Here is a 24951-nt window from a genome sequence, read left to right on the forward strand (position 1 = left end):
CATCTCCACGACCTCCACCGGGAGGCCATGCCACACATTCACCACCCTTTTCGTGAAAGAGTATTTTCTTTGATTCCTCCTAAGCCTATTTCCTCTTAACTTCATCGTATGCCCCCTCATTCCAGAGTTTTCCTTCATTTGAAAAAGGCTCATCTCCTGTATATTAACACCACTGAGGTGTTTAAACATCTCTATCATATCCCCTCTCTTCCAGTGTATATATGTTGAGGTTCCAAAGCCTGCCCTATATGTTTTATGACCAAGACCATTTACCATTGTTGTAACCACCCTCTGGACTGACTCCATCCTGTTTATATGTTTCTGTAGGTGCGGTCTTGAGAATTGCACATAATACTCTAAATAAGGCCTCACCAGAGACTTATACAAGGGCACTACCACCTCTTTCTTTCCTGCTGGTCATTCCTCTCCTTATGCAGTCAAGCATCCTTCTGGCTTTGACTATCGCTTTTTCTATGTGTTTGGAGACCTTAAGGTCATCAGACACAATCACCCCCAAATCTCACTCTTCTTTCATACACAGAAGCATTTCACCTCCTATATTGTACCAGCCCCCTGGATTCTTGTAACCTAAGTGCATGACCCTGCATTTCTTAGCATTAAATCTCAGTTGCCAATTATTGGACCATTATTCAAGCTTCGCTAGATCCTTCCTCATGCTATCCACTCCCTCCGGGGTGTCCACCCTATTACAGAGTTTGGCATCATCCACATAGAGACAAACCTTACCAGATAGCCTTTCCGTAATGTCACTCTCAAAGATGTTAAAAAGAGCCAACCTGAGGACTGACCCCTGTGGTACACCACTGATAACAGCCCTTTCTCCGAGGACAAGCAGGCTGCTTGTTCTCACATATGGGTGACGTCCATGGCAGCCCCAGGTCCGGAAAATCTTCCTAACAAAAGTTGCTAAAGCCTTCAAGCGCGCGGGTGCGCGCACCGCGAATGCACGGCCATCTTCCCGCCTGTAGCGCGAGAGTCCCGCTTCAGTCTTCTTTTTTCCGCGGTCAAGATGCCACTCAATTTTTGACTTTTGTTATAAAATGGGTCATTCTCACTGCATATGCTAGAGTATTTAGCAAGCTTTTGTAAAATGCTCTGTGAATTGTGAACACTTGATGCCCTTTTTCCTTCACAGACTGCCTGTGCAAAATTTGGCCTCACATATAGGTGGACAAACAGTCTAAATGAAGTTAGAGGCCTAGAGTTTGAACCATCACATCAGAACAGGGAGAGCCACATGTGCCTTGGAAATTTTTCTTTCCTGTTTCTCCTTGTGAGATTTTTTTTTCTTACCTTGTTCCTCCAGGGCAGCAACTCTACCATCTGCATATCAGGTATCGCGTGATTTGAGCATCTATGCATTCTGAAGGTCAGCCAGTTTCCATGTCCTCTAAAACAGGACGTTCGGAGGGAGCAGGAGCCAGCCAGCCTTGAACACAAGCAGATGCTCAAGGTTTGCTCTGGACGACCAAGTGATGCCTCTTATGCAGATCGTAGCATTGCCGACCTGGGGCAGCAAGGTAAAAAAATAATGACTTCACGGCGATGGCGGCGTCAGGGAAAGAAATATGAAGCGGGAGAAGAAAAGGAGAAACATGCTTTAGATCATGTGGGGTGGAGTGGGGATTGAGTGAAATGCTCAAGATCTTTGGGGAGGGGGGAGGAGAGAGATGTTGAAGAGAGGAAGGAAAAAAAGAGAGAGATACTGGAGACCATAGGGTAGGGGGGAAAGGAGGTGGGGAAGGAGAGAAAAAAATTGAGATCATGGAGAGTGGGGAAGGCAGGAGAGAGATGCTGAAGAGTGGAAGTGGAGAGGGAAGGACATATGCAGAAGAGGGAAAGGAGAAATATACTGGAAACCATGGGCTGGAGGGAAGGAAAGCAATGCTGGAGCCCAATGGGGGGGGGGGGGGGGGAGAAGGAAGAAAGGACAGGAGATGCTGAAGACCATAGGGGAGGAAGAGAAATGCTAGACACAGGAGGTAGAGAAGGAGAAAGAACAGGAGATAGATACTGGGCGACATGGGGGGAGAGAACAATGGGATGGAAGGGAAGGGGCGGGGTAAGGTTTGGGGATGGAACTTGTGCTCCCCCAAACAAAAAGGCTTTCCGCTGCCCCTGAATCCAACTATAATTAAGACACCTAGGTCAGGTGCTCAGCTTTCTTTGAATACCAGCTCCTTAGTAAATTGTTTAAAGTTTTGGGTGAACATATTTTAATTTTAAGATGAAATTATTACACAACACGTTTTTAGAAAAGACCTCATAAAAACCCTATTTATAAGAATACTGACAATGTTTAATATATAGTTTGTCACTGTCATCTATAACCTGTACCTTATTCAAATTTCCACTGATTTTTGATTGTACAACGAACTTGTATGGGATACAAACATAACGCAGAGATAGAAACTTATTCTTTTGACTTAATGAAGATTAAATAGGAGCTCTTCCAAGTATAACACTCCATCCAGCCAACTACACAACAGTACAAATTCAATTATGGTATCCATACTATATAATTTTCATTTCTTGATATTTTAAATATTTATATACCGATAATATAAGACACTTTGGCATGATCTTGCATTTTGGTAGCTGTAGCTGAGGTTTCACAATTCAAAGAAATACATGACATCTCTTTAGTTTCTGTATTTCCAAACTTCAGTAATTAATTTGTTTTGATCCTCTCCTAATTACTGAATGGAAATCCCACTTACAAGTACACAAACAGTGCAATTAATCTAAAGGGATTTCCAGCCTGCTTTCAATGACATTGCCTAACAAGACAAGTCTCTGGAACTGTAACCGATATTGTCATACACTGCAGCTGCATCATCAGATATTACCAAATTAAATATTGATAAAACTATTAAACCCAATATAAATTAAGCATGTCTACCTCCATCACATATTTTTAATGTCTAAAAATTCATTTTCCATAAACTTTAGTTTCATTCTCAGAGCCCTATTTTCCAAGTATATATGCATTATATCAGAACAAGCAATTTACATCCCTAAGGCAATACCACCACCATTCCAACTATCATATTTTCAGTCGGAACAAGAATAAAATTTACTCCTTATTGGATATCTTAATACGACTTTGTGCAACAGCTTCCCTTAGAAACCCATTGGCAATAAATATATCTAATTTGCATACAAATAAAAGCCTTGATATTCCTAAAAGTATAGCAATCATACATCATAAAGTTGAGTAGAAAGGTTTACCCCATTTTGTTACGTGCATGAAATGTAAGTGCTGTGCTTGAGAAATACCACATTATTAAGTGTACAGCTTAGTCAGAGCTACAAATCAAATGATTAGATTAAAATGCATGCTTTAAGCCACATTCTATTGTGTAAAGAAGTTATCTTCCTCCTATCTCCCTGTTCAAATCTAGGTTCTGCTTTCTATTAAAAGATTTCCTCAGTGTCTGTTGATAGAAGTAAATTACATAAGAACTTAATGTTTTAGATTCACTGTAGCTGAGAAATATGTTAAGTTTCTAGCTTCAAAAAATTTCATATAAAAATATTGTAATATCAACATAAGTTCATTCATTATTTTCTAACAAGTGTAATCTTTTCCGTGTAAGCCTCATTTGGATGCTCCTGGAATGTCCTGTGAAGTATCCTTTATATCGTCACATTTTTCACCAGAAATCCTTCAGAATATTCCACAGTCTGTTCTAATATTCCAAATATATTTGGAAATTTGTGACCAGTGAGGAAAAAAGTGCTTATTTTCAGCACTGGGTCCAATCTGTGGCACTACATCCATACACAATCTTCCTCAGTGAATTAAGCAGCATGTGTGATACCGAATCTTCCAATGCCCATTCAATTCCATTCTTAATTCTGCTGTCATCAACAGGTTGATTTTTGGCGCTAGCTCTTTGTTGCCATTGAGTCTGTGTGTTCACATACTTTAACAGGGTCACTGGGTTCTGCAGTACAGCATTCTGATCGAAATATCAAGGACACTTTCTCCAGCTCAGATGAAAAGTCCTAAAAACAAAGATGCAAAACAATGTCCAAGTAAAAAAAAATTATTCAAATAGTGGAAATGCTGCAAAATTTTAAGAGACAGTAAATATATTGGTTGCTAATTCAGTTTCTCAGTACTACTTGGTAATATTTTAGACCCTTCACTTGCAGCAAGACACACAAAGATCTAGAACATCAGTAATACCATCTACTCTGACGCACTAGCTAGAATTCTTCTAAAGCTTACAAAGAATTTCATTTAAGGTTTAATCTATAAAATACTTGGTGTTTTTTTTTCTCTTGAAGATGCTAAGCGAAGATTTTACTTGTATCCTTGAAAATCTGAAATTTATTTTTTAAAGTATGTTTTTTTTAAAGGCAGAACACATTCTAGAATTAACATCAATACTTATACAAGCTAAGAGTTTGCAGGGAAGCAAAAAGAGTAGATTATTAATATTACAGCAATTCTAGGACACCACATCAGCAGATAAAAAAATGTAACTTCCTGAGCAGTGTCTGTTTAGCTAAATCCTGAACATGGGGTAGAAAAAAAATCTGAACAAAATACCAACCTCCTATACGAAATAAGACTGAACCATACCTGTAACAGGCATTCTCTGACAGCAGAATCCTACAGCCACACTAGTGAGTGATGTCAATGGGACACAGCCTAGTCAGTATCTTACGTCCAAGCTTATAAAAAGAATTCTGGAAAGACAAAATCTGTGCGACCACTCCTAAACTACCTGTCAAATCTCTTCAGTCATTTCTAGAGCAAGCTTCAACCTGGAAGGGTGGATGGGAATGAGTGGCTGTAGGATCCTGCTGTCCATAGAGAACATTTGTTTTAAGTATGCAATTATGCTTTCATGGACAAGCAGGATCACTACACCCACACTACTGGAGACTCTCTCCATTGCCCCAGGTACAAAATAAGTACCTGTATATAATATGTAAACCGCTTTGATTGTATCCACAGAAAGGCGGTATTATCAATTCCATCCCCTTTCCCAAGCTGATGGTTGTCACTCCATCACAAAGTAAACAGGAGGAGATGGAGGCAGGTTGATGCTTTAACAATAGATATGATTCAGAGCCCAATCACTAAAATTAGTGTCAGAACTTTGAAGGTCACCAAAACAATAATGCTTTGTGAAAGTATGAACTGAGGACCAAGTGGTAGCTTTGCAAATGTCTTGTGTACAGTAGAAGACAACTGAACATGTGCTGCTGCTGTTCTCAGTAGATATATCATCTTCTTGACAGTGCTACATTGAAAATCGAAGAGGATACATTTTTCTTATTGACTGATCGACCAATTCTGTTTGGATCAAAAGGCAAACAAAACTGAGGTCTGTCTGAAGACGCCATTCTCTGCAGATATGTTTGAACTACACATTCTCAGTGCAAGGAATGGAACAAGTGCTCTTGTTGATTATGATGAAATGGGAGTAAAGAAAACCAGTAACACTACCATTTGATTAAAGTAGAAATTCGACATTACTTTAGGAAGGAATTTGGGATGTTCTTAAAATCACACTGTCGTCATAAAATTGAAGGCAAGGTGAATAGTAAACAAATGCTAGGAACTCACTAATTCTATGTGCTAACATAATAGCTATGAGAAAACATGACTTCCGCAAAAGAAGCTTGAGAGAAGCCATTGTTGTTGGTTCAAAGAATAGCTTCATGAGTTGGGAAAGGGCTAATTTAGATCTCAACAATCTACCAGTTTTTTATAAAGAGGTCTGGTGTTCAATAAACTCTTCATCACTAGTAGTTGCTTGGAAATGGGTAGATTGCCACTGCACTTAGGTGCATTCAGGCAGAATTGATGCCGAGTCCTGAATTTGCTAATAGACCTTCTTTTCTTGTCAAAGTCTGCTGCCGAGTCCTAAATTTGCTAATAGAGCTTCTTTTCTTGTTAAAGTCTGCAACAGGCATGAAAAAGGATCATAATGTTGGGATTTGCACAAGTAGTAAATCTTTGCCACTTAACTTCTTAGTAGACTCTTTCGCTGTCTTGAATAAACGTTGAAAGAAAGTCTCTTTGCTGGTACTTTAGTCACCATGATTTTCAGTTTAAATATCTTTGTTTGAAAGTCCATTAATAGTTATTAATAAAACCAGGCGTTTTTTTTTTCTTTTTGTAGAATTTGGAATGTAGGTTTGAAATTATTTTGTATGTAATTTATGGTGGCATGTTCAATTCTCCTTCAAGAAGTCTGTTTCCAGGGGAATCATGGGACCATGTTGGAGAAACTGAACTGCATATTGCTTTATATAATGTATTGTGGACTCCTTTGAAGATTATCTTTTAATCATTCTGCCACATTGATGTATGGGAAACATCTACATATGAAAGGTAGTAAGTACTTCTTGTAATTTTCATTTGGTTTATCCTACATTTCAAAGACATAAGGCTTTTTTGTGGACAATAATTGAATAAGGTGAGGTGTGTTAAATCACCAAGGAGACTGTATTAACTCCCCCGAGCACATGTGCTTTTGCCTTTTTAGGGTGAATTTTCATATAATAATTAAAAAAAAAATCAGTCTAACACATAGAAGCATATTCCTCTCTAGCCTTTTTGGAACATTATCTGTATCAGCTGGGGTAGTTAATGAAAATTCTTGGTTTTTTTTTTTTTTAATTCATGTATAATTTTTCATTTTACAAGGGTCACTTGCAAAAAGTAATACAGAGATGACTGCACATTAATACAATATAAGAAGAAAACAATCTCAACTAGATATATGGATTATATACAATCTTTCTCTTTCTTAGACCATAAAGTGAAGAAAAATAGGGAGAGTGAAATAAGACAAGATCAATTAAACAGTAAACAGAAAAAAGAAAACATGGTATTAACCTGATTATCCCCAGATATTACTCATCTAGTTCATTATTCCACATTGATCATCTGGTTGGCGTCTTCAAGTCCAAATACAGTGTATAGTCAATTCATTTCATTAAGAACATACTTTTGGCCAAATTTTAGTTAGAAATAATACATCTGATTACATTCTCTCTCTTTTAAAAACCAGAAGTTATTTAACAATACATATAATTAAGTCTCTAATTCAAATCCAACTGATTAAAGCAATCCCAGTTTTCACAGGCTTCACTCCTTTTGAAGTAATAATTAAGGAAATATTTCTGAGGAAAACTTTAGGAGTCATACCTGGAACTCTGGGAAAAACAATAATCAAGACATTAATCATCCACAATAACATCCACCTTATTATTCAAAGTTTCTGGTCCATTATCATTTTCAGAATCATAACCACTTCTTGCATGTGTAGAACTACATTCGTAATATCAATTTTTCACTCTCAAAGGGTTCAGTCAAATTGTCCATGTAACTCTCCAATAAGATTATATCTGAAACAAAGCTATTTACTACCGCCGTTAGGTCCCGAAGCGCCTTCCAGATGGTATTCAATGTAACCTCCATGGAAGCCAAAAACTCCAAGGTGATTTCTCTTGAGGTGTTTAGGAGTGGTTCCGCCAATTCGGGTTCTGCTGTAAACGTCCTCCGTTTCAGCATATGCCTCTAACTCACTCTTCCACTCCTTTGGACATGGTGGTTGAATAATTCGGGAGCGATGGAGATGTTTTTCCAGGTCCAAGAGCGTCGATGCTCCTTCGCCGGCGCTAATCAAAGGACTTGCCAACCCTTTCATCTGTGGGCAGTTCGACGCACAGCGGTCCCGCACTTGCTGCTCAGGGGACAAAACGCTAGCCATCAGCGGCTGACCGCCGGTTGTTCCCTTCCTCTCAGTTAAGGAAAGTGCAATTGCAGAGAGGAAATTTACATAAAGAAGACAAAACTTCAGAGGGCAGCTGGGCCATTGGGCATACGAACTTCAGGTCACCATCTTACCACTCTCCCAGTTTGGGACATTCTGTCTGGTTTCTCCTCAGAGGCCTGCCTGATATGGGTAATCCTTCAGCATAGCCCTCTGAGTCATTGAAACACAGAAGCCCCTCCACCACTACAAGGTGGTGTCCCTTCGGAGGGGTAAATTCTTGGTTTTTAAGTCTCTTTTTTTCCCCACTGTGGAAAAGTGCCACTCCCATCCCTGTGCCTCCAAATGAGGTTCAGTGTTCTGTTCCTTTGAGGCTGAACTTCGTGCGAAGCAATACTTCTCCTTAACTGAGTGGAAACAATGGGATGCCTCCCTGCTAATAATCTTGCCATGAATTCTGGCTTTAAGATCCAGAACCTTATTGCCGATACTACAGTCATTGTATAAAACTACTTTCCAGGTGTCACCCCTTTTTTCCATTTGTGTAGAGGTATTTAATGTTGCATTTACCTCAGGGCTTTGATCACCCAGCTCCAATGATTCTAGTTTAAGGCCCTCTTCAGTAGGTTAGCCAGTATACTGCTGAAGACAATTTTTCCCTTCATCTTCCTTTTTTTGATAGATGAACACCATTTCTACTCAGCAGCATTTAGAAAATCATCCCATGGTCCCATGTCCTATGTATTTATCCCACGTCTTTTTGAATTCCATCACCATTTTTGTCTCTACCATCTCCCTCGGGAAGGCATTCCAGGCATCGATCACCCTCTCTGTGAAGAATTTCCTGACATTACTCCTAAATCTACCATCCCACAATCTCAATTCATGTCCTCTAGTTTTACCATTTCCCCATCTCTGGAAAAGATTTGTTTCTACATTAATACCTTTCAAGTATCTAAACTTCGGTATCATATCTCCCCTGATCCTTCTTTCCTCTAGGGTATGCATATTCAGGTCTTCCATTCTCTTCTCATACATCTTTTGGTGCAAACCTCATATGATTTTTGTCACCTTCTGTCAGGCTTTCAAAGCAGCAACTAGGTTTGTGAGCCCTTGGGCCGCTGTCAAGGAGCGGCAGTGGCAGGCAAAATCACCCCAACCAGCACTGGGCTAACACACACACAAAGCAGGGACTGCAGACAGGGATAAGCAAAGCAGGAACACACTGGGCAAGAACACTTTGTTAATATATGGCCTAGCTTTAAGGCTACCACTGGAATAGTGATGGGTAAAGCTATGCAGCCTAAAAACAACTGAAAAAGTACTGACTAGGCCAAACAACAAGTAAATGATTTAATATTTGAGAATCTGCAAAAAGCAGGTCTGAATAATGACTTCTGACACAAATTGGTACAATTTTTAAATCAAATATAGCACCTGTAATGAAAGATCAGATGAATAAAATGGAGCTTATTAGTTTTGGTATACAATGATACAGAGGTAATACAGAGTTCATGAGAAAGGTATGAAAAGTATTGCAGCCGGAAGATGTGAAACTGTTATCTCAACGCTTCCCAAAACATGTTGATAATTAGCAGTAGCTGAGAACGGAAGGAGGTGGGCACATCCGACAGCAGATCGCATGGGAAAGTATGATCTCAGAAAGTGAGAAAGATTAGGAGCAAGGTTTCTCACCATTCACTTCTATGGAGAGGATAGAGTATAAAAGATGGCAGATTTTGGCTTAGTTTGAGAGTCCTCTCCAAAGCTTCTGTCAGACGGCGAAGCCCTGTGCGGCTGAAACCAGAATCTGATGTCTGTATTTGTATCAACTTGAAGACCTGTGTTTGGGTAAGAAATAAAATGTATCTATCTATCTAAACCTATCTCTGTCTTTATTTTTATTGATTCTATCTTCTCTTTACCTTACATTTAGCCTACAAGGTAGATCATATACAAGTGACACTCAGTCTTTGCAGAAACTTAGACAGATGTTTAATAAGATTTATGTGGGAATATAAATGGCCCAGAGTATATCTAGATCCAGAAAACAAACAGAAAGCAGTAATTATGGGAATTAGTTTTCAATTACGGCTCCTAATGCCACCCCAGAATAGACCTTGTGATTGGGTGACAATGGAGGTTAGAGAAACTATACAGAACCTGATATATGAAATAAGTACCTTTAGTCCCCCGTGTGACGGAGTCAGAAAGAGGTCTATAAGAAGCGGTAAATAAAAAAACAGTGGTGAGCCCCGAACGCTGACAGTACTCGCTATCCTTCTTTATCTTCTTTTGAACGCAAGAGGGGATACTTAATTTTGTGCGTTCAAAGGTTCTATGTTTTCTTTCTCTTATCTTTCCCTGCTGTTATTCCTTCATTTTGTTCCTCTTCCTTTTTCTCCTTCTCCCTATCACGGACAATTTTCTTGTTCTTACCCCTGTCTTTTATCTACTTTTCTATTTTTCTGTCTCCTTTCTGTTCTTTGCAGGTTCCCTTCTTTAGCGCTAAACTTGCACACTTTTTCTGACCCCTATCTTACATACTCTTCTATCTTCTTGCTGTCTTCATGCCCTGCGCTGAACTAACACACCTGCTTCTCTGCCCTTGTCTATGCTGATCTCTATTTGCGTTCAAACCTTTGTTTCTGTCTTTCAATATTCTGTTCTGTTCTTTCTCACCCCCTTTTCTTTCCCCTATCCTGTTCATCTCTTTGATTTGCGTGATGTGCGCAAGACTGTGCTTGTTGTGTGAATGAAGCATAACAACGAATCCAGGCGACTGCGATTTGGGTTTTGCTGTAAGCTTATTTCAATGTTCAAAATCTTTGGATTGGTCTTTATGCTAGCAATTCTCGCTTAACAATCCTTAGAGATTGCGCATTTTCTGCTTCCAATCCCACCCTGTGTTCTGTCTTAATCCCTCCTTTTCAAATCCCTGTTCCCCTGTTCTTATCATGTATTCTGTTCTTTCTTCTTCTGTCGACCTTATTTTCCTCCCCAACCCCTTTTCCTGTTCTCCTTCATCCTAACTTCTTCTACCTATTTCTCCTATTAGTCCCCTGGGTCTTATTCCTGCTCTTTTCTTTTCTGTACAGTTTCTTTGATGTTCCCGTATCGAGGGAATTTCCTTTACTCTAGGAGAACAGCACGCTTTCAGATTGCTCTCCTCTAAAATCCTTCTGGTTTCTCTGTTCTTATAACCACTCCTCAAAACTGACAGCCCCCACCTTTTCACATCTGCTATTGCCTTCACTCTGTGTGTGCGACTCTATTCCTCCTCATTCTTTCTATTGGACTTCCTACAACTTTCTTTTTTGCTGAAAACAGTAATTACGGTGTTCAACTTTGTAGCTGATTGCCGTCGTCCGATTGCTGTTTTTCACCTTATCTCTCTAAGTATTCTTTCAGTCTTCTGCACTATGCTTTCCCCCTAACAGCCCGCAGCCCCCCCCTTCCTGTCCACACTTTTCTCGGCTCTTTCATAGTGCAGCATGAATAACTGCGTAGTATCTCTTATTCCGTTCCTTTTCCTTTTGCATCTTTGTGTGTGTCTTTGCACTCTGTCTGCCGTCTCTGCTTTTCTTATTTCTCATTTCCACCTGTCAAAATCTTTATTATTTACTGCGTGGTTCAACTGATTGTTCTTTTTCACAGCTGTTCAATCCTGTGCTCTCACCCCACCCCCATAGTCATTTTTCCTTCCTTAAGTCCAATCTGAATCCCTTCCTCCACAACATTTTGTTCTTGTCCCCCTTTCTCTGCCACAATAATCCTCCCTGCCCTCCTCTCTGATGCTCTACCGACTCCTACACCATATGTCTGTGGTCCGTGTAAAATTTATAAGGGTGTGGCCCGCACGGTACCAATTGGGGTAACTTAATACCTTACAGACACCTTTTTAGCTTCTTGTGCAAACCAGAAATCATTTTTTTTTGGATTTCCTAGAAAACTTTTCTTTCTCCTTCTCAGTCCCATGCGGTGTGAGGTTTGATTCTCTTTCCGGATCAAAGCTTATTACATTACTAGTAACTGTCATATTTGATATATACTCCCTCTTGGGCTTCGAAATCTATTTAAACTCGCTCGAAGAGGTGTAAGTTCTAAACCCCTTTTTCTCACATTTTTTTTAATATCCTTATCCAGGCTTCCGAAACTGCCATTTCTTTCTGTAGCTTTTAAAGGTTTTCTCTAACAAGTGCTGTAGTTCACTATCTCAAGGACATGAGAATCTGGGAAGCTTGCCCACTTTAGCTGCCTTATCAGTCCAGCACTGCTTTGGCAGAGGAGGCTCTACAGTTCACTTTTAAAAGCTAAGAAAGTGATTTTTTTTTCTCTCCCCCTTTTCCGTTCGTTTTTGTCCCTGTTCTATGCTGAAGTGGTACAAGTTAAACAGTCATTTACACAGGTATTCTTTTTAACCTCTCACTGCCTATCCTCTGTCAACTGTATTGCTCCTAAATCCATCTAACTAACTCCCTCTCATATCTTTTTCATATCATTCAACTCCGGTTTCCCCTCGAAATTGGTACAACTTTTCTTCAACATATTCTCGACTTATGTAAGGGTCCTTCCCTTAACGCCGATGAGATTATCTGATTCTCTGGTATGTTTCCTTAAGCAGGCACCATAATTGTAAAATGACTTGCCAAGTCCGTTATACGTGCACCTCTGAGCATGTAAGATTGTACGGATGTATTTCTGCTTTTACTTTTAAAATTATGGCACTGTATCTTAGTCTTACTCTGCATTCTCCTTTTATCAGGGCATACTTTTTCTCCTCTTTTGTGTCATTGTATTGGGACGTTGTCTCCCACTCCCCAAGATTTCTACTAATACTGCTTTGACTTTTTGCCGTTGCCCCTTTATTTCATTTCATCTCCCTTAACCAATAGACGGTCTGATACTCTAATGCTTTCTCATTCTGTCTCTGAGCCGTGATTTTAACCCCGAGACAGGTTTTTCTTTCTTTTTGTGCTGCAAGTGACAGTTTGATAGACCTTATCGTGCCTCACCTTCAAACATACATTACTTGACTTTCCCCTTTAAAAACCAGCTTTCTCCTTCTTTGTCCTAGTGTGGTTTCCTGTGATCACATTACAATGCTTCTAGGAAGCCTTAGTCCGGAAACTAAAAATTAACCCTTACTTAACAGAATCAAGCGATATGCTGGTAGTAATGAAATTTAGATTGCCGTTATTTTAAAAAACACAGTAGAAGACATTAGAAATTTTTGCCTTAAAGGAGCTGTCGTATTAAGTGTAGAATTGACAGTTTCAGCTTTCATATGAACACATAATGATTACGGCTGTCTATCTGAGTAAGTAAAGTAATAACGCAGTTAGAATTGTCATACTTTCTCAAACATTAACTCCCTGGTTCCTTACACAATAGTTCCTAAGAACTGCAATACGTTTGATCTGATTAATTATACCAGCAGAAAGTTTTAATATGAAAAATTAAACTTACAGTTTTTATGTGCTGTATAGTTCTATTTTCAGTAGCCGTAATGTCCAATGCTTGCAGTGAGCAGTAAACTCAAATTAAGCGCAGGAAGCACACTTCCCTTCTGGTTTTTATTTTCCTTTTCCTATAACACCTACATCAACATTAAATCCTTATAATAATTTTCTGTATATATCCTTGATTTTTGGAATATGTTTTGGTTTTTCTCAAAGTCTTTACAATATTATTGCTAAATTATATTAAAAGCTGTAGTTTCCAGACGCAGATTGTACTGACTTCCTGTACTAGCCATGCTGAAACGGAATCTTTTTCACAGTACTGCCTTTGAATAAAACGATAACTTTTCACCCCCCCTTCCCTCAACTGCTGAGCCTGTGCTGTTGGTAATCATTAAGCATTGTCTCCTTGGACTGCTTGATTCAATATGTTATATACTGTAAACTTGAGGCTATATAGATTATATCCTGCTCCCGTTATAAGCTAGGGGTTATGCTATCCCCGCCCATCAACTTCTATTGTTTGCACTATCTATTTTACTGTTTGTGTTATACTGCGCTAGATGTGAGGAGGTCTTAGTTTAATACAAGCCTGCTTATCTTCAGGAAACATTGATTTTTTGAACAGTATTATAGATTATCAGAATTATAAATTGTCCTCATATTTAAGTCCCATTTTAAGGACTATATTATAACGTTATCTATAAGAAATACTACACTTCCTCGCTTGCATTGTGATTTTCGTCCTGGCTTATTTTAAACACTTGTAATAATGAGCTAGGTTATAATATTTCTTGATGAATATTTCCACGTTCTAAGAATGACAATCACTTTTAAATAATATGGTTCTATAATGTATTAAATTGTGTAAGTCTTTATAACAAATTTTCTGTTTTTACTCGACAGCATTGTAAACCGGGATCCAACACAGAAAGTCACATAAAATTACAGTGGTTTATTGTTACATTAAGAGCTAGATAATCCCTTGTATAACTTATATGATAGTAGAAGTATTATGTACTATATAGAAGCATTCCTTTACTTTTACCTTAATAGATATGCATATAAAATAAGTTTTACCTTTTTGCCATGATAATACAGCGTTGCTTCACATCTCAAGTTATTTCCTGTTGGTTCTTTATAACCCAACCTTATCTTTCCTTCTAATGCTGCAGCTGTTCTGTTTGTCATCATTTAGACATACCATTTCAGTCACTGACTAGTATGTATGTTTTATGCCGAATCATTAGAAGTTCTTGGTGTAAGAATCACATGTTTTAATTTGTTTTTTCCCTTTCACCTGTTTAGCCACAAAAGCTTCCTGCCATTGCATTCGGGTTTATTTTATTTATTATGTTCCTTTTCTGAGTGTAATTTGTCATATTTATAGGTATTAACTTGTCATCTTTGCACCACGATTTTGGCGTCCTGTTTGACCATTTATTGAATTATATGCTTCTCTTATGTTTTCCCGTTTAGATGCTACTTCCAACCTATCCAGTACCCGCCCCAAAAGCATTTAATATGTATTTAACTTTATTTCATTTATTCTAGGGCTACACATGTTATAATGTCTTTGTTAATATACATTTTCTTGCCTTTTGTTGAAATCGGTGTTTCCTTTCACTGGCTTGTTGGCTAGAAAATTCTATTTTCCATTGCTGCATGACAAGTGATGTCTTTGGCATTTTTAGTTCTGGTAATGTGTTCCAACTAATGACTTTTTTATGACTGTGCCTTGGAATATTTCGTTTTTCTCTCTATTTTTCTACCACTTCTATAGTAATTTTCAGGGGCTTTTTCCTGGGACATACTATACTTTTATTGTTTTCTTATATACCAGTGTCACGTTATAACTATTGGGTTTGATACCGATGCCTGGGGGCTTACATCCATCGACCCTTCAATGGATGACGGTATCTCAATTTGTAGGAGCAGACTTCCATTCCATTTTCGGAGTGGCCTGCGGTTTCGGAATTATTGCCCACCTATGGGTTACCTGTATAGATGATCGCTGTGGCAATACAGGGACGCCTAAGACATTAGTTGAGATTGTATACAGGTTGACTCGGGCAATTCTAAATTATTACGTGTATTTCGGTTTGATGAATAGAGCGGAATCTTCAGTTGAATTGAGCAGACTCTTCATTCAAAATTGTTAGGTGTATATTAAAATATCCTATGGAGGGTAGTTGAATTGAGCAGAATCTTCATTTGAATAGAGCAGAATCTTCCTAACCAGCGAAAATCCATAGGGTGTCTGTTCTCCGAGTTCAGGGAACTAATTTCGCAGCTTCCTGAACACTTTCAGGGGTAGTAGTCTCCCCTCCTTTGAGGGTTCTACCATTGGAGCGAATCATGGCCAATGGAGCTGCATCTTGGCAGCTAGTAGAGCAGAATCCTAATTGTAGAAGCCTACCCTGGGGAACAGTTTTCTTTTATTAGAGTAGTATAGATACATAATAGCTGACACCATTTACTTTTTGTACATTTTTCTTAAACTCTTCTTTCCTCTTTGTGACTGTCATTTGTCTGTTAATTTAATCTGCGGCAAAAGCATTGAGCTTTCCGCCCATTAGTAATTTTTATTTTTGGGTCCCTATGTTGGAGAACATTACCAGATGCGTGAGTATGATTGTGTTATGTCTCTGCATGTTCTACTATCAGGATATTCATCGCATGTTTTTATAAACTGTTAGCACATTATCATTTCTAGGTCTCCCTGTTATCCCTGAAGCTGCCTTTTGAACCACAAACCTTGTACCAGGGTCTAGGTCTGATCAATATATATATATTATTAATCTAGTTCATTTTTCTATAGCATGTTACAGGTCAGTAACAGATATGGTTATCCCCTGTTACTCTTATTATAGTATGTTGTAGTTTCCTGTCTTGTTTAATATCTACATTTTGTTTCCATACACAACTCCCAACATAACTTTACAGTTTATTTTCTGCCTTACATTACCAATTAAGTAGGCCCAGTTTTTACCATATAATATGTACACTTTATTTTTATTTCGCAGCTGGATCTTTAAAGTCGTCAGAATCGGCTGCCGCCCTTAAGGTGCCCTACAGTTCGTCCCTCATATACGTAAATATACAGACTTGATGCCAAGCTCTGCTGTTCCAGGCTGGAGATTATTGCCAGGTCCTTGTTTACATTTTGTAATTTAAAATTGGGAAATTTTTACTCCAATTCCCTATACTCTATACCTTTTATATTTTTATATCTTGCAATACGTTAGAACAATTGACAATTACTGGTACTAGCTGGAATTGCGGTAAAACACCCCATATTGGGACTAATATCTGCCATAGGCAGGTTAACCGTGGTTGGGGTGACAGTAACTAAAAATATAGATTTTGGAATATACACCTGTTTTAAGGTGTCCTCTAGTGAGGTGTTTGATTTTGCGTAACTGGTATATCTGGCCCCCTTGGATATACTTATAGTAACAGATAGTAGTGATATAAGTGTTTTATAAGACTAAATTTGCCAATATTATTTGACACAACCCAGATATCGGTGTTCTATCATACCCGAGTTCTGGTACCCAATTCATTATGCTGCCTCTTGAAAGAGTGATAAATCACTTCCCAGGAGACCGCATAAACCTTATAAAGTTTTGCCAAATATGGCATTCCTGGAATAAGTTTCAGCCTGGACTCTCGTGGCCCCGTAAGGGCACTTTTAATACCAAAACTTTGCAAAGGTTATTAAATTTTATTTACATATACACACCCGATTCCACCCGTCATTTCCACTATCAGATTCTCAGTAGATGGGTATCGACTATCACTGATTACGTGATCCCAGACACTGTCGATCTGACATCGTTATTGATACCTGGTGAGGTCAATCTTAATCCACGACCTAGTAGACGGCCCCCTGCAAGAGCCGATTCACCCATTCCACATAAATTCAATGGTCCTAGTGCTAACAATCAGTGCCGGGATTGTCGCTCTCAGCCTACTCCCAGCCACCGAGCTGAAGTACAGTGCAACCTTTGTTTCCAATTGGGACATTGCGCCATGGAATGTCCATGCTGGCACTTTGCTCATAGACAAAACCGTCAACCTCCTTCAGACTCCCCATCGCTACATGTCTCGCGGCTACAGATACGACAGCCACAGAGAGACCGCAGGCGACCGAGTGACCTCCCCTCGATAGACAACCCACGCCGCCAAGACTGTAGAAATGATTACCCTGATAATCGTGGCCGCCGGTCTCAACCTGAAAAAGGCCCACCCATCACTAATATACGACCTGATCGTTATATAGATGTTCAGTGTTATCGTTGCCAACAATTTGGTCATTATGCAGCTCAGTGTTCTCAGCCGCCGTCCCATAGAGTTGCAAGACAGCTCCGCCTAAATCCCCCAGAACGGCAATCTTTCCCTTTGTGGAACCCGGATCAACGCCGTCCGCAGTGACCACAGACCTAAGGATCTATATTATCCACCCCATAATGACTAGGCGTTACCCCGAACCTGATTTGATTTTGTTGCTCTCAGTTACTTATACTACTCAGCTCCTCATTTAGTATCCATAAAAACATTTCTCTGTATATGTATTGGTGTGATGTTTCTGTTTATATTACAGGTGACATGTCTTTATCTTATATTTTTCGAGATTTCATTGCAAGTGTATATTTATGGTACCATACAAATGACCTAACTGAGTCAGCAAGTTATTTAGTTGTTTCTATGCATACCTTCCCTGGGGAGTCCTTATCAACTGCAGGGGTGAGCGATCCCCAGAGGATATTCATTTTATGTCTATTTTTATATATATACCTGAACTGACTTATTTATGCCATTTTACTTTATACGAGATCCCTTTTAAATAAAAGCTGTATATTGCTCATTGTTAAAATGTTTTCTGCTTTAACTATTAAGCTGTTTAAATTGATGTGACATTTACTTCTTTAGTTTTTTATGAATATAAAGCCTTCATTTTTGAAATCTCTCTATGATATGTGTGACATCTGAAAGCTTTTCATTATTTCCTTGTCTAAGAAAGAAGAAATATTTAATAACCATTATATGGAATGAATGCAAGAAATATTCCCTTGAACTGGCCATTTGGGGGAGCATTTTGCGCTGATCATACAATTTGTAGTATTCTTGAACAGAGAATTGGTGAAGCTTTCGGACATGAATAAGGAAAATTATGCACTCCACTTTTTAATTCCTTTCTATTTACAACAGGTAATCACAATAACCCCAACTATTGCTTTTTTTATCTGTCTGTCTTTCACTGCGAGTGATTGTGAGACAAACTGGTGTAGATTATTTGGGTGCAACGGTCCTGGAATTCATGCTTTGTGTATTTAACTAACACCTTGCTTCAACTAACTCTTGCCGCGTGGTGGATTTGTCTTGAAGCGATATGCTTCTTCCTACTTCTTTGTCTGATTGAAAAGGGTTACTTAAACTCTATGTGAAGGTCAATCACTAATCAAGTAGCTGCACTTTTTAATGTTTTTTCTTCCATTTGTCTTTTTTGAGGAACCTTTTTCTTGCATTGCTATTTGAATTCAGATGTATCATATTTTATTTTTTTTTAAGCCTATTTTTGTCTTACACCCTTCAAGGTGCTTTGTTTCTTACCAAGCCTCTTTCCTGGCCCCCATTTATACCCACGACCCTCCTCCTAGCATTATGACTTCATTCAATAACTTAACCACATAAATTGCACTACTGTTTAAGTTTTGCCTTTCCCCAGATGGAGGAGACGACTGCTAGCAAAGAAGAGCTACCCGATAATGTATCTGATCTGAAGGCTATGTTGCAGCAAAGAATCGCAAAATTAAAAGACAGATGCACAGACCCCAACATTACCTGGTGTGAGAAACGAGACATTACAGATGCATCAATTGGTCCATGAGCAAAAGAGATAGGCTCTCCACTTGCTGGAGTTACACAAAGCTTTGGCCTCTACCCTTCCTTCTGAATCATCTAGCTCGTAAGTCCTGCTGGCCTCCTGCAGCTGAGGGCTCAACCCTTGGTGAATGGTAGTCATCGTAGGTGAAGATTCCATATCTATTGGCGATAAATGGCGACGCATTGCCCTCCATACATCAATAATTGAACATTTACCATCATCTCTAAATTTTAATTGTTTTTCTCTTTTGTTCCATATACTTTACCTTTGTTATTTGATCATGTCTTTCTAAAAATTACCAATCTGTCTCGCACATTATGCAAGCCAGAAGTGGGGATATATTATGCAAATCCCAATTCCAAATCCCAATTCCAAATCCCAATTCCAATTTTTTTTTATTTAATTTTAAGTTGATGGTAGAATAAAGACATGGAAAGATCCCAATTTGTACACCACAAGTACATCTTCAAGATCTATCCTGGCCCAAATGATGTTAGATCCCTTCCTTCAGCAAGCCAGCCTGAAAACCCAGCCCTGTTGGATCTTCCAGAACTCCGTCCAGATTCTTCAACACTTCCACCGCCTCGACCATGTTCGATGAAAGAAACTTTTGAACTGATACTTAATTTGAGAACTACTGTTGCTGTTTATGGACATTATAGATTCATATTATGTTTTATTTTCAGTTTAGCAGCAGTCCTGTCTAGATATTGATAAGGTTTTATTTTTATTTTCCTATTATTTCCTTTAATTGTTCTAATTGTTTTTCCACGAGTTTCCCCGTCATTTCTGTTTATGTAATTTAAATTGAAGTTGATATTGCTCAGATACAAGGGTAACATCAAACCCTAATACTGGCTCTGATATCATAATGTAGATGTAAACTCTGTTAGTATCAACCTGTTATGCAATTGTTTAACTTTGGTGTAGGCTTACTTGAGCTGCATGTCTTTCTGTAGGTTTGACTAAGCTCCAAGAGGGGTAACGGATATATACAATGCTTCCCATACTTCCAGGTCATTATGCATATGTCAAGATCCATGCATGACCTTGGTTAATATAAATTTTCCTAGGATTGACCATTTTTGCTGTATGAGGCAACCTCATACTTGCTATCCACTTATTAGTGCTCATGATTGGATGCCAATGATGAGTACTAGTAAGGTCCAGGAATCCCGACCTGTTTAAGGATTCTGAATACCTACAACAGCCTGCAATCTGAATACTAATCACATATTTGTTGAGCCCATAACAATGCTTAATCAAAACCATTATTCCTTCCAAGGACCACTGAGACAGATACATTGGATTATCTCCCCATGCACTATGCTACAGATACATTGCTATTACCCGCATACCTATATTTCATGGGATTTTGTAAATGAGCTCATGGATTAGTCCCATTCATAAAAACATTTCTCGCTACAGGTTTGAGTAAGTCTCAACCGAAAACTAAACAAATTGTACCAGTTGATCTTAAGACTCAGATAATTTTATGGCCTCATAGAATACCTTCTGGAATGGATGGTACCAAGGTACGTTAACCCTGGTGTCACCCTATGGGATAGGGTGAAGAGGGGAATGTTAATATATGGCCTAGCTTTAAGGCTACCACTGGAATAGTGATGGGTAAAGCTATGCAGCCTAAAAACAACTGAAAAAGTACTGACTAGGCCAAACAACAAGTAAATGATTTAATATTTGAGAATCTGCAAAAAGCAGGTCTGAATAATGACTTCTGACACAAATTGGTACAATTTTTAAATCAAATATAGCACCTGTAATGAAAGATCAGATGAATAAAATGGAGCTTATTAGTTTTGGTATACAATGATACAGAGGTAATACAGAGTTCATGAGAAAGGTATGAAAAGTATTGCAGCCGGAAGATGTGAAACTGTTATCTCAACGCTTCCCAAAACATGTTGATAATTAGCAGTAGCTGAGAACGGAAGGAGGTGGGCACATCCGACAGCAGATCGCATGGGAAAGTATGATCTCAGAAAGTGAGAAAGATTAGGAGCAAGGTTTCTCACCATTCACTTCTATGGAGAGGATAGAGTATAAAAGATGGCAGATTTTGGCTTAGTTTGAGAGTCCTCTCCAAAGCTTCTGTCAGACGGCGAAGCCCTGTGCGGCTGAAACCAGAATCTGATGTCTGTATTTGTATCAACTTGAAGACCTGTGTTTGGGTAAGAAATAAAATGTATCTATCTATCTAAACCTATCTCTGTCTTTATTTTTATTGATTCTATCTTCTCTTTACCTTACATTTAGCCTACAAGGTAGATCATATACAAGTGACACTCAGTCTTTGCAGAAACTTAGACAGATGTTTAATAAGATTTATGTGGGAATATAAATGGCCCAGAGTATATCTAGATCCAGAAAACAAACAGAAAGCAGTAATTATGGGAATTAGTTTTCAATTACGGCTCCTAATGCCACCCCAGAATAGACCTTGTGATTGGGTGACAATGGAGGTTAGAGAAACTATACAGAACCTGATATATGAAATAAGTACCTTTAGTCCCCCGTGTGACGGAGTCAGAAAGAGGTCTATAAGAAGCGGTAAATAAAAAAACAACTTGGACTGGAGCAAGGCTTCACCTGCACTTGACCACCCTTCCCCAGGAGTTGAGCCCCTAGGTGCAGGTGGCTGGCAGGACTTACCGGACTGGAACTGGATACCAGCAGGAAACACACACAGAGTCAAGCCTACAAGCTGCCAGGCAGCCACTAAGGCAGAAACACAGACAGGAGGGAGTCAGGACTAAAAGCTGCCAAGCAGCCACTAATAAAGAACACAGACACAAGACAAGGAAATGCAGACCATAAACAAGACTAGGAACTAAACAATAAAACCAAAGCTAACTACACACAAACAAGAACCAGGCAAGAACTCAGAATAAAACTGGACTAGGCAGAAGTGCACAGAGCACACCAACATACCAGGGACCTTAGACGATGCAAAGGCAAACACAGAAGTTTCTAGGTTATTAATAAAGCCCATCAGCACCTGAGGCTCAAGCTGCAGCAATCTCAAGGCAACTACGGGTGCTGTTCAGGCACAAACAAGAAAGACAAGTCCGGCAGCCTGGACGATCCGGACCGGACTGGGCTGAAGCCTGGAACGGGTAGGGACAGCAATACAGTCTATGGCAGCCATCGGTTCTGATCACCAGAGGGCAAGGGGAGCACAAACCAAGAAGCAGGCAGAAAGCATACTGAAGCATAGAGAGGCTCAACACACACAGGTGCAATATAGTGGAGTAATTAGAGCCATGCTGGAAGCAGCCAGCACACAGAGACAGAACTAACTCAGAAAGGACAGACAGAAGCCAGCTCAGAAGCTGACCCCCCAGAAATAAGGTAAGTCTGAGAGGGATCACGACCACAGACGTGACACCTTCCTCTGAACTTCTTCAAGTCTTTTTACATCCTTAGCAAGATACGGCATCTAAAATGGAACACAATACTTCAACTGGGGCCTTACCACTGATTTGCATAGGGACATCAACATCTCCTTTCTTCTGCTGATTATGCCTCTCTCAATGTAGCCTAGCATCCTTCTGGCTACAGCCACCACCTTGTCACACTGTTTTGTCACCTTCAGATTCTCAGACACTATCATCCCAAGGTTCCTCTTCCTGTCGGTGCAAATCAGCCTTTCACCTCCTAGCACATACAGCTCCCTTGGATTTCTACTCCACAAGTGCATCACTCTACACTTCTTTGCATTAAATTTTAACTGCCAGACATTAGATCATTCTAGTAACTTTTGCAGATCCCTTTTCATGTTGTCTACTCCCTCTGGGGAGTCTACTCTGTTGCAAATCTTGGTATCATCCGCAAAAAGGCAAACCTCACCTTTTAACACTTTGGCAATATTGCTCACAAATATATTGAATAAAATCAGCCCCAGCCCTGATTGTTAAGGCACCTTTCCTTCCTCCGAGTGAATTCCATTAACCACTACTTTCTGGTGTCTGTCCATCAACCAGTTTCTAATCCAGTTCACCACTTTGGGTCCTAACTTCAGCCTGTCAAGTTTATTCAAGAGCCACCACCAAGTCAAAGAATTCAATCGGATTAGTTTGGCACAATTTAACTTTGGTAAAAACCATGTTGCCTTGGATCTTATAACCCACTGGATTCCAGGAAACTCACTATCCTTTCCTTTAGCAGTGCTTCCATTACTTTTCCAAAGACCGAAGTAAGGCTTACCGGCCTGTAGTTTCCCACTACTCCTCTGTCACATCCACTCTTCTCCAATCCTGCAAAATCTCTCCCGTCTCCAAAGAATATTAAACAAATCTTTAAGGGGGCCTGCTAGAACCTCTCTGAGTTCTCTCAATAGCCTGAGATAGATCCCGTCTAGTCCCATGGCTTTGTTCTCCTTCACTTTTTCAAGTTCATAAAACTTTCTTCCATGAATGGTATGATATCTACTCGATTCTCATATATACCTTTGTCAGCCAATTGTGGTCATCCTTCAGTATCTTCTTCCATGAACAAAGAGCAGAAATATTTGTTTAGCACGCTTGCTTTTTTCCTCATCGTTTTCCACACAGCAGTCCACAGCATCTTTCAGTCTCAGCCTGCTGTCCTCGGAGAATACCTGCTACAGGTAAGTAACTTCGCTTTACATACTATGTAAAATGAGTTTATCTTGTTGGGCAGACTGGATGGACCGATCAGGTCTTTATCTGCCATCATTTACTATGTTACTATGTATGTTATTATGTTACAATTCCATTTTTAGCCTTCCTCTTTTCACTAATATACCTGAAAAAATTCTTGTCACTCCTCCTTACATTTCTAGCCATTTGTTCTTCTCTTGTGCTTTTGCCAGCCACATCTCTCTCTTCATTTACTGAGCCCTGGACATTGGTTGTTGTTAGTTGTAGAGCCTCCAACTTGGAAGCACATATTGATTATTTAAAGTGATCTAACATCAGGGCTTGCAGATTATGAACTTTGTTGCTTAGACTGCGAACGTCTGTGGTCATTGATTCTAGCTAAATTTAATTCGCAGTCTCATCTTTTATATAGTCTCATCTTCTACTGTGATGCTACGAAGGGAATTGTTAAGATTGTTGTTGAAATTGTTTTCTTCATACTGTCACATCTTTTCTTTTGCTAGGGTGACTACCTGAAGTGACATGCTTCCATACACATCCCCCATCTTCTATTTTAAATGCCTAGAAACATATTGTCTGAATTTTTCACCAAAGATTCTTTTTCCTGCCACGTGAGATACAGCCTATTACTATAGTATAGTCTTGTTTTTCCATATATTGCCTCATTCTCCTATGTACTCAAAACCTTCTTGATGACACCAGGCTTTGGAACCACTTATTGGAATTCTCAGAATTTCACAAACTTTATTCTCCATTTCCATAGGTAGGTAGCACTTCAGAAAAAGCTAGTCTGTACCAAAGGATTTAATCCCTCCCCCAGCTCCTGGAAAGCTCTCCGTGCTATAAGTGTGGTATTATTGGCCAGGTCATTTGTTCCCAGGTAGATAACATCATCAGTGTTAGAATCCTTAGTCTACTCTCTAATTACAGTCAGTTATTTGCCTGGGCACGTACTGGACCTCACCTCATACACTGATCCTGAATATTTAAACTTATTTTGTGACTTTTGATACACTGCCACCTGCAAAGGCTTCTGGGCAGTGTACAAAATCAAATCACGTTAAACAGATATAGCACAAACCATGAACCATAACACTCAAAGTTCATCAAAGAGGAAAACAAAGGGGAGGAGTAACATAGCACAATAAAAATGTTTCCTTTACACAACCAATAGCAAAACATAGGAGAGA

At 39.3% G+C, this 24951-nt stretch overlaps 1 protein-coding gene across 1 annotated transcript in view; it reads right to left on the bottom strand.

Moving 5' to 3' along the window:
• Positions 1–2304: 2304 nt before the first annotated feature.
• CDAN1 (codanin 1) overlaps positions 2305–24951 on the bottom strand; it is a 270195-nt gene continuing 247548 nt past the window's right edge. The window contains exon 28 of the mRNA XM_030214355.1: positions 2305–4032. Coding sequence (XP_030070215.1) covers positions 3913–4032 — 120 coding nt within the window. The 3' untranslated portion in view covers positions 2305–3912. The remainder of the gene's footprint in view (positions 4033–24951) is intronic.

Source organism: Microcaecilia unicolor, chromosome 9, assembly GCF_901765095.1.
Source record: "Microcaecilia unicolor chromosome 9, aMicUni1.1, whole genome shotgun sequence".
Taxonomy (NCBI): Eukaryota; Metazoa; Chordata; class Amphibia; order Gymnophiona; family Siphonopidae; genus Microcaecilia; species Microcaecilia unicolor.